General features: G+C 47.0%; 1 protein-coding gene across 3 annotated transcripts in view; it reads left to right on the top strand.

Annotated features, from left to right (window-relative positions):
* Positions 1-13,262, top strand: part of PRMT7 (protein arginine methyltransferase 7) — a 62,506-nt gene that overhangs the window by 17,129 nt on the left and 32,115 nt on the right. For all 3 annotated transcript variants that reach the window (XM_073659307.1, XM_073659305.1, XM_073659306.1), the window contains 3 exons: positions 774-886; positions 12,328-12,557; positions 12,886-13,066. In XM_073659307.1, the coding sequence (XP_073515408.1) occupies positions 774-886; positions 12,328-12,557; positions 12,886-13,066 (524 nt within the window). The remainder of the gene's footprint in view (positions 1-773; positions 887-12,327; positions 12,558-12,885; positions 13,067-13,262) is intronic.

Below are 13,262 nucleotides of genomic sequence, written 5' to 3' on the forward strand. Positions count from 1 at the left end.
TGACAGCGCGTCCTCAGGGAGGTATGACTGACAGCGCGTCCTCAGGGAGGTATGACTGACAGCGCGTCCTCAGGGGGGTATGACTGACAGCGCGTCCTCAGGGGGGTATGACTGACAGCGCGTCCTCAGGGGGGTATGACTGACAGCGCGTCCTCAGGGGGGTATGACTGACAGCGCGTCCTCAGGGGGGTATGACTGACAGCGCGTCCTCAGGGGGGTATGACTGACAGCGCGTCCTCAGGGGGGTATGACTGACAGCGCGTCCCCAGGGGGGTATGACTGACAGCGCGTCCCCAGGGGGGTATGACTGACAGCGCGTCCCCAGGGGGGTATGACTGACAGCGCGTCCTCAGGGGGGTATGACTGACAGCGCGTCCTCAGGGGGTAAGACTTTGATTATTCTAATTGGTGAAGCACACAACTGACAGCTGGAGGAGAGGGAGGAGGAGCATTGTGCCCCTCTCTTAGTTACTGCCGACCACCAGACGGAGCACTCGCACCCCTCTGCTCCTCTCCCACTGGAGACATGGTTCTACAAGAGGCAAGGAAGGCAGCTGAAAGGAAAGGAAATAGCTGGTGCTGAATACCCCAACAAGCTGCCCTAAAGCCCTGGTTACCCCAACTTGTGCCTGATGGCCGGCACCCTGTATGACTGCATTGGCCCCGCTGATTTAGCATTTCCTTCCAGAAGTTGCAGCATAGATTGTTTGTTACCAAACTGCTAGAAGTTTTTTTTATTGTAAGATGCTGATAAAATGCATATTCTTTGGCAGATGGAGACATGACTCGGCGAGCCAACATACTAATCACAGAACTGTTTGATACAGAACTTATTGGAGAGGGGGCACTGCCTAGTTATGAGCATGCACAGCATAATCTTATGCAGGTAAGGGGAAAAAATAATGATATTTATGGCATTCTCACTATACTTTGGGTCCAAAATTTGGCTCTGGTTTTTGGAAACATCCTTACTGCAGGCAGGGCTTTGCCTTCCTCAGATTTGACTCCAATTCCCATGCATAAGCATGGATTAAAAATATTCCTAGGCTTTTTGCCTGAAATTGCAGGTGGAGAGCTTGGCAGCGTCCTGCACACTGATATACAGTACAGACCAAAAGTTTGGACACACCTTCTCATTTAATGATTTTTCTGTATTTTCATAACTATGAAAATTGTACATTCACACTGAAGGCATCAAAAACTATGAATTAACACTTGTGGAATTATATACTTAACAAAAAAGTGTCAAACAACTGAAAATATGTCATATATTCTAGGTTCTTCAAAGTAGCCACCTTTTGCTTTGATGACTGCTTTGCACACTCTTGGCATTCTCTTGATGAGCTTCAAAAGGTAGTCACCGGAAATGGTCTTCCAACAATCTTGAAGGAGTTCCCAGAGATGCTTAGCACTTGTTGGCCCTTTTGCCTTCACTCTGCTGTCCAGCTCACCCCAAACCATCTCGATTGGGTTCAGGTCTGGTGACTGTGGAGGCCAGGTCATCTGGCGTAGCACCCCATCATTCTCCCTCTTGGTCAAATAGCCCTTACACAGCCTGGAGGTGTGCTGGGGGTCATTGTCCTGTTGAAAAATAAATGATGGTCCAACTAAACGCAAACCGGATGGAATAGCATGCCGCTGTAAGATGCTGTGGTAGCCATGCTGGTTCAGTATGCCTTCAATTTTGAATAAATCCCCAACAGTGTCACCAGCAAAGCACCCCACACCATCACACCTCCTCCTCTATGCTTCTCGATGGGAACCAGGCATGTAGAGTCCATCCGTTCACCTTTTCCGCATCGCACAAAGACACAGTGGTTGGAACCAAAGATCTCAAATTTGGACTCATCAGACCAAAGCACCGATTTCCACTGGTCTAATGTCCATTCCTTGTGTTCTTTAGCCCAAACAAGTCTCTTCTGCTTGTTGCCTGTCCTTAGCAGTGGTTTCCGAGCAGCTATTTTACCATGAAGGCCTGCTGCACAATGTCTCCTTTTAGCAGTTGTTGTAGAGATGTGTCTGCTGCTAGAACTCTGTGTGGCATTGACCTGGTCTCTAATCTGAGTTGCTGTTAACCTGCGATTTCTGAGGTGGGTGACTCGGATAAACTTATCCTCAGAAGCAGAGGTGACTCTTGGTCTTCCTTTCCTGGGGTGATCCTCATGTGAGCCAGTTTCTTTGTAGAGCTTGATGGTTTTTGCAACTGCACTTGGGGACACTTTCAAAGTTTTTCCAATTTTTCAGACTGACTGACCTTCATTTCTTAAAGTAATGATGGCCACTCGTTTTTCTTTACTTAGCTGATTTTTTCTTGCAATAATACAAATTCTAACAGTTTATTCAGTAGGACTATCAGCTGTGCATCCACCAGACTTCTGCACAACACAACTGATGGTCCTAACCCACTTTATAAGGCAAGAAATCCCACTTATTATACCTGACGGGGCACACCTGTGAAGTGAAAACCATTTCCGGTGACTACCTCTTGAAGCTCATCAAGAGAATGCCAAGAGTGTGCAAAGCAGTCATCAAAGCAAAAGGTGGCTACTTTGAAGAACCTAGAATATAAGACATATTTTCAGTTGTTTCACACTTTTTTGTTAAGTATAGAATTCCACATGTGTTAATTCATAGCTTTGATGCTTTCAGTGTGAATGTACAATTTTCATTGTCAAGAAAATACAGAAAAATCTTTAAATGAGAAGGTGTATCCAAACTTTTGGTCTGTACTGTACACCATGCCACAATATCCACAAAACAGAATTCAGTCACTAGATTATGTTTAAGGCTCCATGCCATATCTAAAGAGAGCCTGCATATGTATGCTGTGGACACTCCTACTGAAATTCATACAAAAGAAAACATGGAGTAACTGGTCCATCCATAAAATATAATGATATTTATTCAATATATATATTTAAAAATTGGCATACAATAAAATTATACATAAATATAGGCAGTCATAGCCAAGAGTAGTACGAGTGGCAATATTTTTAATATATGTTGAATAAAAATATTATATTTCATGGATGGATCAGTCATGTTTTCTGTTGTATGAATACTGTATACACCGTATGGAGTCAGCTCCTAGGGGCGGCCACAGAGAACTGTCTGTGTAGGGCGTTGGGAGGTGAAAACAGGAAAGCTGGGCTACGGCTACTATATCAATTTGGTAGGTTCAGAATTCTGTGCAGATTCCCTTCCTGTTTACTGCACCAATTCAAAAGAAGGTTGGACGCTGTGCTAAATATACAAAAAACAAGAATGCAATGATTTGGAAATTTCTTACCGCCATTCTTTATTCACAATAGAATAGAAGTTGGACATTTTTCTATTTCATTTGGAAAAGTTAACTCTTTTAGAAATTGGCAGCAACACATCTCAAAAGAGTTGTGCCCGGGCTGTGTCCACCATTGTGTAGCTTCCATCTTCTTATTACATAGTAATGTAGGTTGAATAAAGACCTAGGTCCATCCAGTTCAACCTTTCTCCCCAAATTGTACTCCCTACACTAACACTACACTAACTTACTAACTTACTGGGTCTAGGCCTCACAAATGATTAGTACCATTTTATTATTGCTGCACTATCACTATTAAAAATGAACCCGTTTATCATTTTTGATTAGTTTTATATTTTGTATTACTCTTATGATTCTAATAATAGTATTACTAAAATCCCTATACCTAAATCTGTTGACCCAGAAGAAGGCAAAAACCCCAGGACACATTCAGCCAATTTGCATCACGGGGAAAAATTCCTTCTTGACCCCAAGAAAAGGTGATCAGTCCTAGAACCTTGGATCAAACCTAATTATGATACTAGTTGTGTAATTACTATTATTGTATTAAATGTACTACTATAGGTGTAATATTTTTTCTAATTTAACTGTAACCCACAATATTATGTGTATCGAGGAAATCATCCAGCCCTTTTCTAAGTGCTGTTATAGTGTCGGTCATTACTACCTCTTGTGGTCGGGCATTCTACAGTCCGACTGCTCTGACTGTAAAGAACCCTTTCCTGTTTAGGTGCCGGAATCGCCTTCCTTCCACCTGTAATGAGTGCCCCCTGGTCCTTAATATGGTCTTTGGAAGGAGTAAGTCGTGTGCCAGTCCTTTGTACTGACCACATATATAGTTGTACATGTAAATGAGATCCCCTCTGAGGCATCGTTTTTCTAAGCTAAACAGACTCAACTTTTTCAACCTCTCCTCATATGAGAGGCCCTCCGTCCCTTGTAATAATCTAGTTGCCCGCCTTTGATCTGACTCTTAACTTCTGAATATCATTTTTAAAATGTGGAGCCCAAAACTGGATCCCATATTCCTGATGTGGCCTCACCAGTGATTTATAAAGGGGTAACAATACATTGGGATTGCTGGATTTTATTTCTCTTTTTATACATCTTTTTCCCCTCCCCCATGACAGCACACCTTGAGAGAGAGGATCCGCCCCACCAAGGACAGGAAACCGTCTGAAATAAAAGGGCGGCACCTCTCCCTCGCTTCAGTTGGTTTCCTGTCCTTGATGGGGAACCTGTCTGGAAGAGAGAAGACTTACCTGGGGCTGTCCCGGTGTGGAAGAGCGGGCACTGGCCTGTGCACCGGGTTCAGTATTCCAGAAGCGCCGTCCGCAGCTTCCCCTGGGGTCTCTGCGCCGAGCGAGGCGCACGCGGTGAGGCAGGCTCTGTCCTCCCAGAGACCGCGGCGCCGTCCTCCCCCTGCAGTGTGGAACGCTTCCGGGTGTGACGCGCCTGATGTCATGGCGCAGGGCACGCTGGGAGCGGCGCGCTGGGTGACGTCAGGAGGCGGCGCCGATCCAAGATGGAGCGTTCCAGGCCGTTTTTTTTCGACGGATCTCCGGCCTGAGGAAGGGGGAGGGCCCACAGACCGGAGGAGGCTGGATGGCCCTATTTTTAAGGGGAGGGAGCTATCCTGGAAGCGTGGTGCGCTTCTGAAACATGGCTGACCTGGATAGCCAGGAGCAGCAGCTTACCCCCCCCCCCCCCAGCAACAGAAAAAGCAGAGGGATGCATCGCATACAGACAGCCGCTCGAGTAATCGTAGTGGCAGCCGCAGGAGTAAGGCTTCAAGTGCCTCAGGACCATCCAGAATGGAATTATCATTTCCGCGGCAGCCTCCGAATCCAGTACCCGTTTGTGACCTCCGGGGGTGAGTGAGCTTCGTGAATGTCACTGGTTAGTAACGGGAAGTCTCTTATGTGCTTCTTTTTTTTAGGAGCCTAAGAAGAGTAGTGCCAAGCAAAAGCATACAATGTGTGCCCTTTGCCAAGCTTCTCTCTCAGTAGAGTGGCAGAAACCACTTTGCCAGGGCTGTGTGACCAAAACCATAGCTGAGAATTCCTGGGATTTTGCTGCAAATTTAAAGTCCATAGTACATGCAGAAGTTCAGGGGTCCCTGAAAGGGTTCCTTAGAGGGAAGAAAAGACCCTGTAGAGAGGTTTCCTCCGTCTCTGATTCCTCCCAGTCCGAGGAGATGTGGGATTCATCGTCCTCTTCCTCATCGGGGGGCGGTAGACCCTGCTTCCCCATTGAGAATACAGACAGACTGGTTAGGGCAGTAAGATCAACCATGGGTCTGGAGGAAGAGAGAGCATCTAAATCCCGGGAGGACATCATGTTTGCCTGCTTGGGAGAGAAAAAGAGACGCTCATTTCCGGTTAACAGTAAGATTCAGGGCCTTATTGACTGGGAGTGGAGGAGACCAGAGAGATCAGGGGCTTTACCCTCCTTCTCCAAAAGAAGGTACCCCTTCGAAGAGAAGGATGCGGAACCTTGGGATAAGATCCCCAAGGTGGACGGGACTGTGGCTAGGTCATCGAAAAGATCTTCCCTGCCCTTGGAGGACTCTGGCGTCCTAAAAGATGCCCTGGATAAAAGAGCTGACTCCTTCCTGCGCCACACGTGGGAGGCGGCGGCAGGCGGCCTAAAACCAGCGGTGGCTAGCACCTGTGTGGCGAGGTCCTTGATGGTGTGGCTCCAACAGCTGGAAGACCAGCTTAAAGATAAAAAGGTCTCCAGACAGGCAATACTTGCAGATCTACCTCTAATACAAACAGCATCGGCCTTCCTGGCTGACTCTTCATCAGACTCGGTCAGACTGTCAGCTAGGGCAGCGGGACTATCCAACGCAGCCAGACGGGCCTTGTGGCTCAAAAGTTGACCAGGCGACCTACCTTCAAAACAGAAGCTGTGCTCCCTCCCGTGTGACGGTAGACTCCTGTTTGGCCAAAAGTTAGAAGACCTGTTAGAAAAAGCAGGCGATAAAAGCAAAGGGTTCCAGGGATTTTCGGGGGAACCAAGAAGATTTAGTTTTCGGAGGAGGAAATTTAATCGGGGTCGTTCTCCGGGAGACAAAAGGAGATGGGAAGCCAAGTCCAAAAAAGAGTCGGGCTACTTGTTTGGAGGACCATCCTCGAGTTCAAAGAGATCCTCCCAATGACGCCAGGCTGGAAGTGGGTGGAAGGCTTTCCCACTTTCTTCCAGCTTGGGACGCGATAACAACAAACCCCTGGATTCTGAAAATTATCAGTGGGGGCCTGAAGATCCGGTTCAGCCAGACCCCCTGGCGGACCTTTGTGGTTACCCCCCTATGAAAGGTCCAGGAAGAACAGTTAGCCCTGGAAACAGAAGTGTTACAGTTAGTAGGAAAGCAGGTCCTTCTCGAAGTACCAGCACCACAGAGAGGGAAGGGGTTCTGTTCCCCACTATTCATGATAAAAAAAAACCAAACGGGTCCTTAAGGACCATCATCAACTTCAGGAGTCTGAACCAAGTAGTAGAAAACCAGACTTTCAAGATGGAGTCAGTAAGCTCGGCAGTGAAGCTCTTACATCGCAACTGCTTTATGGCTGTAATAGACTTGAAGGACGCATATTATCACATCCCAATCCATCCGGAGTATCAGAAGTATCTGAGAGTAGCCCTGTTTATTCAGGGGAAGCTGAGGCATTTTCAGTTTGCTGCCCTACCCTTTGGCCTCTCCATTGCCCCGAGAATATTTACGAAACGAATAGCAGAAGTGACAGCGTTCCTACGGATCAAGAATGTAGTGATCGTGCCATATTTAGACGACTTCTTGAAAATAGGGAAAACAGAAGCCCACTGCTCCAGTCAGGTCCTAGTGGTCAAGGAATTGTTGCATCAGCTGGGGTGGTTAGTGAATTTCCAAAAATCAAGACTAACCCCCTCCAGGACTCAGACCTTTCTGGGTCTAATCCTAGACTCTCGTCACCAAACCTGCTTCCTCCCAGAGGACAAAATCTGCAGGTTGATTGCATTAGTCTCGAAGGCCATTCAAGCTCCAGAGATGTCTCTGAGAGAGGCAATGTCCCTCCTGGGTTCTATGACTGCCTGTCTCCCAGCAGTAATGTGGGCCCAGGGGCATATGAGGCGGCTTCAGTGGGAGGTCCTGTCAGCACAGAAGTCCTGCAATGGGCATTTAGAAGGCAGGCTCTCTCTCTCCCCATAAGTAGTAGATTCCCTTTCGTGGTGGACCGTCAGGGGAAATCTGACCGCAGGCGTTCAGTGGTCCAGACCAGTAGATCGGGTAATTACGACCGACGCAAGCAGTTCCGGATGGGGGGGGTCATCTGGCAGAACTCTCAATACAGGGTCACTGGGCTTACCACGAGAGGGGAGCATCCTCAAACATAAAGGAGCTCACATCCAAAGTCACCATGTCCAGGTCAGGTCCGACAACCGGACAGCAGTAGCCTATGTGAATCACCAGGGAGGGACAAGGTCACGCCCTCTGATGGTGGTGGCAGACAGGATCCTTCGTCTAGCAGAGCGAAACCTCCCATCCCTCAGCGCCCTTCACATAAAGGGGGTAGAAAACGTGAAAGCAGATTTTCTAAGCCGCCATACCCTAAGACAGGGGGAGTGGGGGTTAAACTCGGAGGTCTTCCATCAGATTGTCCAGTTATGGGGGTAGCCAGACATAGACCTGTTCGCCACAAGGGCAAACAGGAAGGTGCAGAGATTTTGCTTCCTAAATCCGTCCGAAAATCCCCATGCCGTAGATGCCCTCCAGATTCCTTGGGGGTTCAGGAAGGCCTATGCCTTTCCGCCATTAGTGATGATTCCAGTAGTGGTGAGGAAGATCCGGGAGGAAGGCGCCAGGGTGATTTTGATAGCCCCTTTTTGGCCCAAGAGGCCTTGGTTCTCTCTGCTTCGGCTAATGTCGGTGTCAGATCCCTGGATTCTACCAGAGAGGCCAGACCTTCTCATGCAGGGACCAGTATTCCATGCCCAGGCCAGGGGGTTCCATCTTTCGGCATGGAATTTGAGAGGTCACTATTGAGTAGCAAGGGGTTTTCACCAGGCTTAGTTTCTACTTTATTGGGGAGCAGAAAACCAATTACAACTAAGATTTATAGCAGGGTTTGGGGTAAATTCCTAGAGTTTATAGATATCCCGCTATCGAGCAAACCTCCGATCAGAGGGATCCTGGAATTTCTGCAAAAGGGGCGGGACCTGGGTCTAGCTACAGGGACCCTTAAGGTTCAAGTTTCAGCTTTGGGAGCACTCTACAATTGTAATCTGGCTGGGAATAGGTGGATCTTGAGGTTTATCAAGTCATGTGCCAGAGCAGGACCGGTTAGGTCCATGGGTGTTCCTCCTTGGGACCTGAATTTAGTCTTGAACGCTCTTACTAGTGAACCGTTCGAACCCCTACACAAGGTCTCTCCAAAAATTCTCACCCTTAAGAACATCCTCCTAGTGGCCTTAACGTCAGCCCGTAGGGTGGGTGATCTGCAGGCCCTCTCGGTTAATCCTCCTTACACACAAATCTTTGAGGATAGGGTCACCTTGCTTCCAGATCCAGCATACCTTCCCAAGGTGGTATCTAGATATCACCGTAGTCAGGAGATTGTGCTACCCTCGTTCTGCTGCAATCCCAAGAACCCAGGGGAAGTCCGGTTCCATAGCCTAGATGTTAGGAGGTCCCTGCTACAGTACATTTACATGACTACTCTGTGGAGGAAAGACTATTCTTTGTTCCTGGCCTTTCAAGGGTGTAGGAAAGGTCACGGGGTGTCCAAAGGTACCATCTCTAGGTGGCTCAGGGAGGCCATTTGCTTAGCCTATACGTCCACAGGGGTTCCAGCCCCGGACAATGTGAGGGCTCATTCCACCAGAGCCGTCGCAACCTCCTGGGCAGAGAGAGCTGACGTCTCGATCGAGCAGATATGTAGGGCTGCTACTTGGTCTACACCATCCACCTTCTTTAAGCACTATCGGTTGCATCTGTCCTCTTCTGTTCTCACCTTTGGTAGAAGGGTACTTCAGGCGGTGGTCCCTCCCTAGGGTGCTCATAAATTCTCCAAAATTCTCTCAAGGTGTGCTGTCATGGGGGAGGGGAAAACACCAAGGTTACTTACCGGTAGCCGGTTTTTCCTGAGCCCATGACAGCACCCGTAGTTTCCCCCCCTATTTTTTCTATGTTTCTCACACCCTGGTGTGCACTGTTTTGGGTGGTGTGTATATGTATATTGTGGTGTTGGTTATATGCTTAACCTGCTTAGGGAGGTCCTCTCAATGCTCTGTAAACAACTGAAGCGAGATAGAGGTGCCGCCCTTTTATTTCAGACGGTTTCCTGTCCTTGGTGGGGCGGATCCTCTCTCTCAAGGTGTGCTGTCATGGGCTCAGGAAAAACCGGCTACAGGTAAGTAACCTTGGTGTATCCTGATCATTCTGCAATATCGCAGTGTTAAGGTCAGATTTTAATATCCTACATAGTTTGGTGTCGTCAGCAAAAACTGACACTTTACTCTCAAGGTCATTAATAAAGAGGTTAAAAAGAATCGGTCCTAGCACAGATCCCTGTGGCCACCACTGCTGACTATATCCCTTTTAGAGAAGGTACCATTTATAACGACCTTTGTTTCCTATCATTTAGCCAATTCCTTACCCATCTGCATATAGTTCCCCCAAGTCCTAACTTTTGTAACTTCAGTATAAGGCTACAACAGTCTGTAAATGTCTGGGAAGTAAGGAGACAATCGCTGGAACGTTGTCCCGTTCTTCTCTGATGTAGGAATCTCGCTGCTCCACAGTTCTGGGTCTTTGCCAGATTTTTAATTTCATAATGTGACAAATGTGAAAGTTCTGGACTGCGGGTGGCCGGGTCATCCCCCGAACTCTTCCTCTCTGGAGCCATGCTGCTGTGATGATCCTATATGTGTTTTAGCATTGTTTTTGCTGAAACAGACGATGTCTGGATGGAGCATGTTGTAGGTTATTCTAACACCTCTATATAGTGATCAGTATTGATAATACCTTCATAGATGTGTGCGCTGCCTGTGCCATTGACACTAATGCAGCCCCATACCAGCAGAGGTGTTGGAACTGTGCCCTGATAACAAGCTGGACGGTCCCTCTCCTATTGAGTCCACACAACACAGCATCTGTGGTTTCCATAAAGAATTTCACACTTTGCTTCACCTGACCACAGAACAGTTTTCCATGTGCCTCAGTCCATTTTAAATGGTCTTTGGCCCAGAGAAGACTGCAGTGTTTCTGGATTGTGTTGATGTATGGCTTTTTCTTTGCGTGATAGAACTTGAACATGCATTTAGGCATTGCATTGAAAACTAGGACCACAGACAATGGTTTCTGTATTCCTGAGCCCATGCGGTGATGTGCATGACCAATTCATGCCTGGTTTTAATTCAGTGCCGCCTGATGGCCCATAGATCATGAGCATCCAATATTGACCATTGGCCATGTCTCGTGTGCACAATCAACCAGAATCTCTGAATCTTTTGATATTATGTAGCCTTTGCAATTTTACGTTAAGGATTTTTTTCTGAAAGTTTTCCAAGATTTTTAGACGCAGTTGTTCAGAGATTGGGGACCTCTGACCATCTTCTAATTACCAAATTACCCAAAGGGTAAATAGACCCTAATTGAGGGATGCATCATAACATGACTTTTATTTCTATCTTTTTAAAGTGGTAAATATATTTAAAAACACACTAAGTGTGCCGGTGTTATCCTATATAAGGGATAACGCCAGATTTTCCCTATAAAAGGTAGAACCAGCCCATTTAAACCCTCTTTTACAGCATTCTTGAATGCTGTATATATGTCCCCAATTTGCTCTGCAAGGCAAAAAAAGAGCTTTTATTATACTCGCATACACTGCGGTCCTGTCTGATGGGCGTCTCTGGACTTGATCACTCATAAAGATGCTTATTTGATCTTTAATAGTATTAGCAGCCACAAAGATTGAGCAATATAGGGTAGGCGTTTCCGTCACAAAAGACCTTCATCAGTACACTCCACCTGCACAGGTAAGGAGTAGGGAAAAATGGGAGGACTCTGTGTTAGATAGAAAGATATTCTCAGTCCGGAGAGAGAAGTATAATGGCTTCAGTGGACGCGGTACCCACCGTTTGTTCCTGTGTGACACAGGAGACACCTATCAGACAGGACTGCAGTGTATGTGAGTATAATAAAAGCTCTTATTTTTGCCTTACATAGAGGATTGGGGACATATAACCGTACCAGCATGCTGTAACAGAGCACGTACAGGTGCTGGCCCTACTTTTTATTGGGAAAACCTGGTGACAGATTCACATTATAAAGTGTGGGAAATAGAATTTTTTTTACTAAGAATATGTAATGAAAAGTTTCTAGTCTGCCAAGTTCTGCAGAATAATTGTTTTCTTGTGGAAGTGTAGGCACGCTTCACACTAATGATATTTTGTCAAGAGAGAAAAGTCTGCTTGATAGAGCTATAAAGCGTCCACTGTCATGACGTTAGATGTTAGGTCTTTACCATTGTGCAGAAATTACTCACTTTAAATGTAATATAGAATGGGAGGCACTCAGTGCTCTCACCCCGTACATCTAGCCCTGGCTGCTTGGTTTGTGCCAGGACAAGAAGCAAAGAGTGGCCTAACCCATACTGTCCATAGGGGTCCAACTACACAAGTCCTATTTCGGTGTTCACCTTGTTTTATACTAACAGTTCTTTTGTAATTATGCATTTGGAACATCAAGCACTTATGTTCCATTCTTCAGTCACTTGAACACTTAGGCCAGTGATTGGCTCCAGCAGTCAGGTAATGGCTGGAACAGGACACCATATGCCTTTCCAGTTACCTATCCACTGCTGCCAGTCACAGGCCTTAATGGTCAGGTGCGGCTCTGAAGAATAGAGGCCTGCACTGATTCCACAGGGGTCTTGTTAGGTGCAAAGAGGAAATGACTGCAGAAAATCCCATTCAGATTCATGCAGTCGTGTCCTGTACAATTATACTACAACCAAACCTCTCTGCCCTTCTCTTACCAGGAGCGTTGGGAAGCTGTTCCTCACCGAGCCACCATTTATGCTCAAGTGGTGGAATCCCGCAGGCTCTGGAGCTGGAATAAACTCTTACCCATGCAGCTGGATTGTAGAAGTATTCAGCCTCCACCAGAAATGCAAAGCTGTCCTGGAGCCCCCTCAGTATGTGACGTGCAGCTGAGCCAGCTGAGCCCCGGGGACTTCACACCCCTGAGCGATGTCCTAGTTGTCTTCCGGTAAGAAGTAGGTGACAGGTCACCGCTATATACCACGCAGACTATATGTACTAGCTCAGTAGTCCTTTATGTATGAGTGTGTGGAATGAAATGCGAGTGTTACATGGCTCCCACTAAAGCCTTCACACCCTATAGATGGCGATGTCAGGGCGTGCTGGGGAGGTGGGGTAGCTGCTGCCATATACTTTTCTGGCTAATTGATGGGGGTCTATGTATTTGTGCCAACATAATCTCTGATCTGTAATGAACATTTGTGTTCTTATTGTAGACTGGTGAACATGAAATAGCTGCTTCTAGTAAAGTGATCATCGTGTATTTATTTCACCAGACTGGACTTCAGCAAGCAGCTCAGCAGCTCTGCCGTCTCCCACGTCGTCAGCTTCACATCACTGGCCAGCGGAGCAGCCCAAGTGGTATTGTCATGGTGGGACATTGACATGGACCCCGAAGCTACAATCACCTGCAGCATGAAGCCGGGCTGGCTGTATCCTGCACTGCAGCCTGTGCCAGTAAGGGGCAGATCTGTGCTTCCTTCCTTTACTTTATACAGGGATATTCAAGGGTAACAACATTGTAGATCAGGTTGTGCTTCTGTAGATCTTTAGAGGGGTTTCTCGCTGGCACTAAAGTGGACCACAAATGCCTGTAAAATGCCAAAGCCAGAGAGTACTCACCCTGCTCTGATCCAACGCCAGCTTAAGCTGC

Source organism: Phyllobates terribilis, unplaced genomic scaffold (assembly GCF_046119375.1).
Source record: "Phyllobates terribilis strain yellow unplaced genomic scaffold, ASM4611937v1 Scaffold_13__5_contigs__length_258822181, whole genome shotgun sequence".
NCBI lineage: Eukaryota > Metazoa > Chordata > Amphibia > Anura > Dendrobatidae > Phyllobates > Phyllobates terribilis.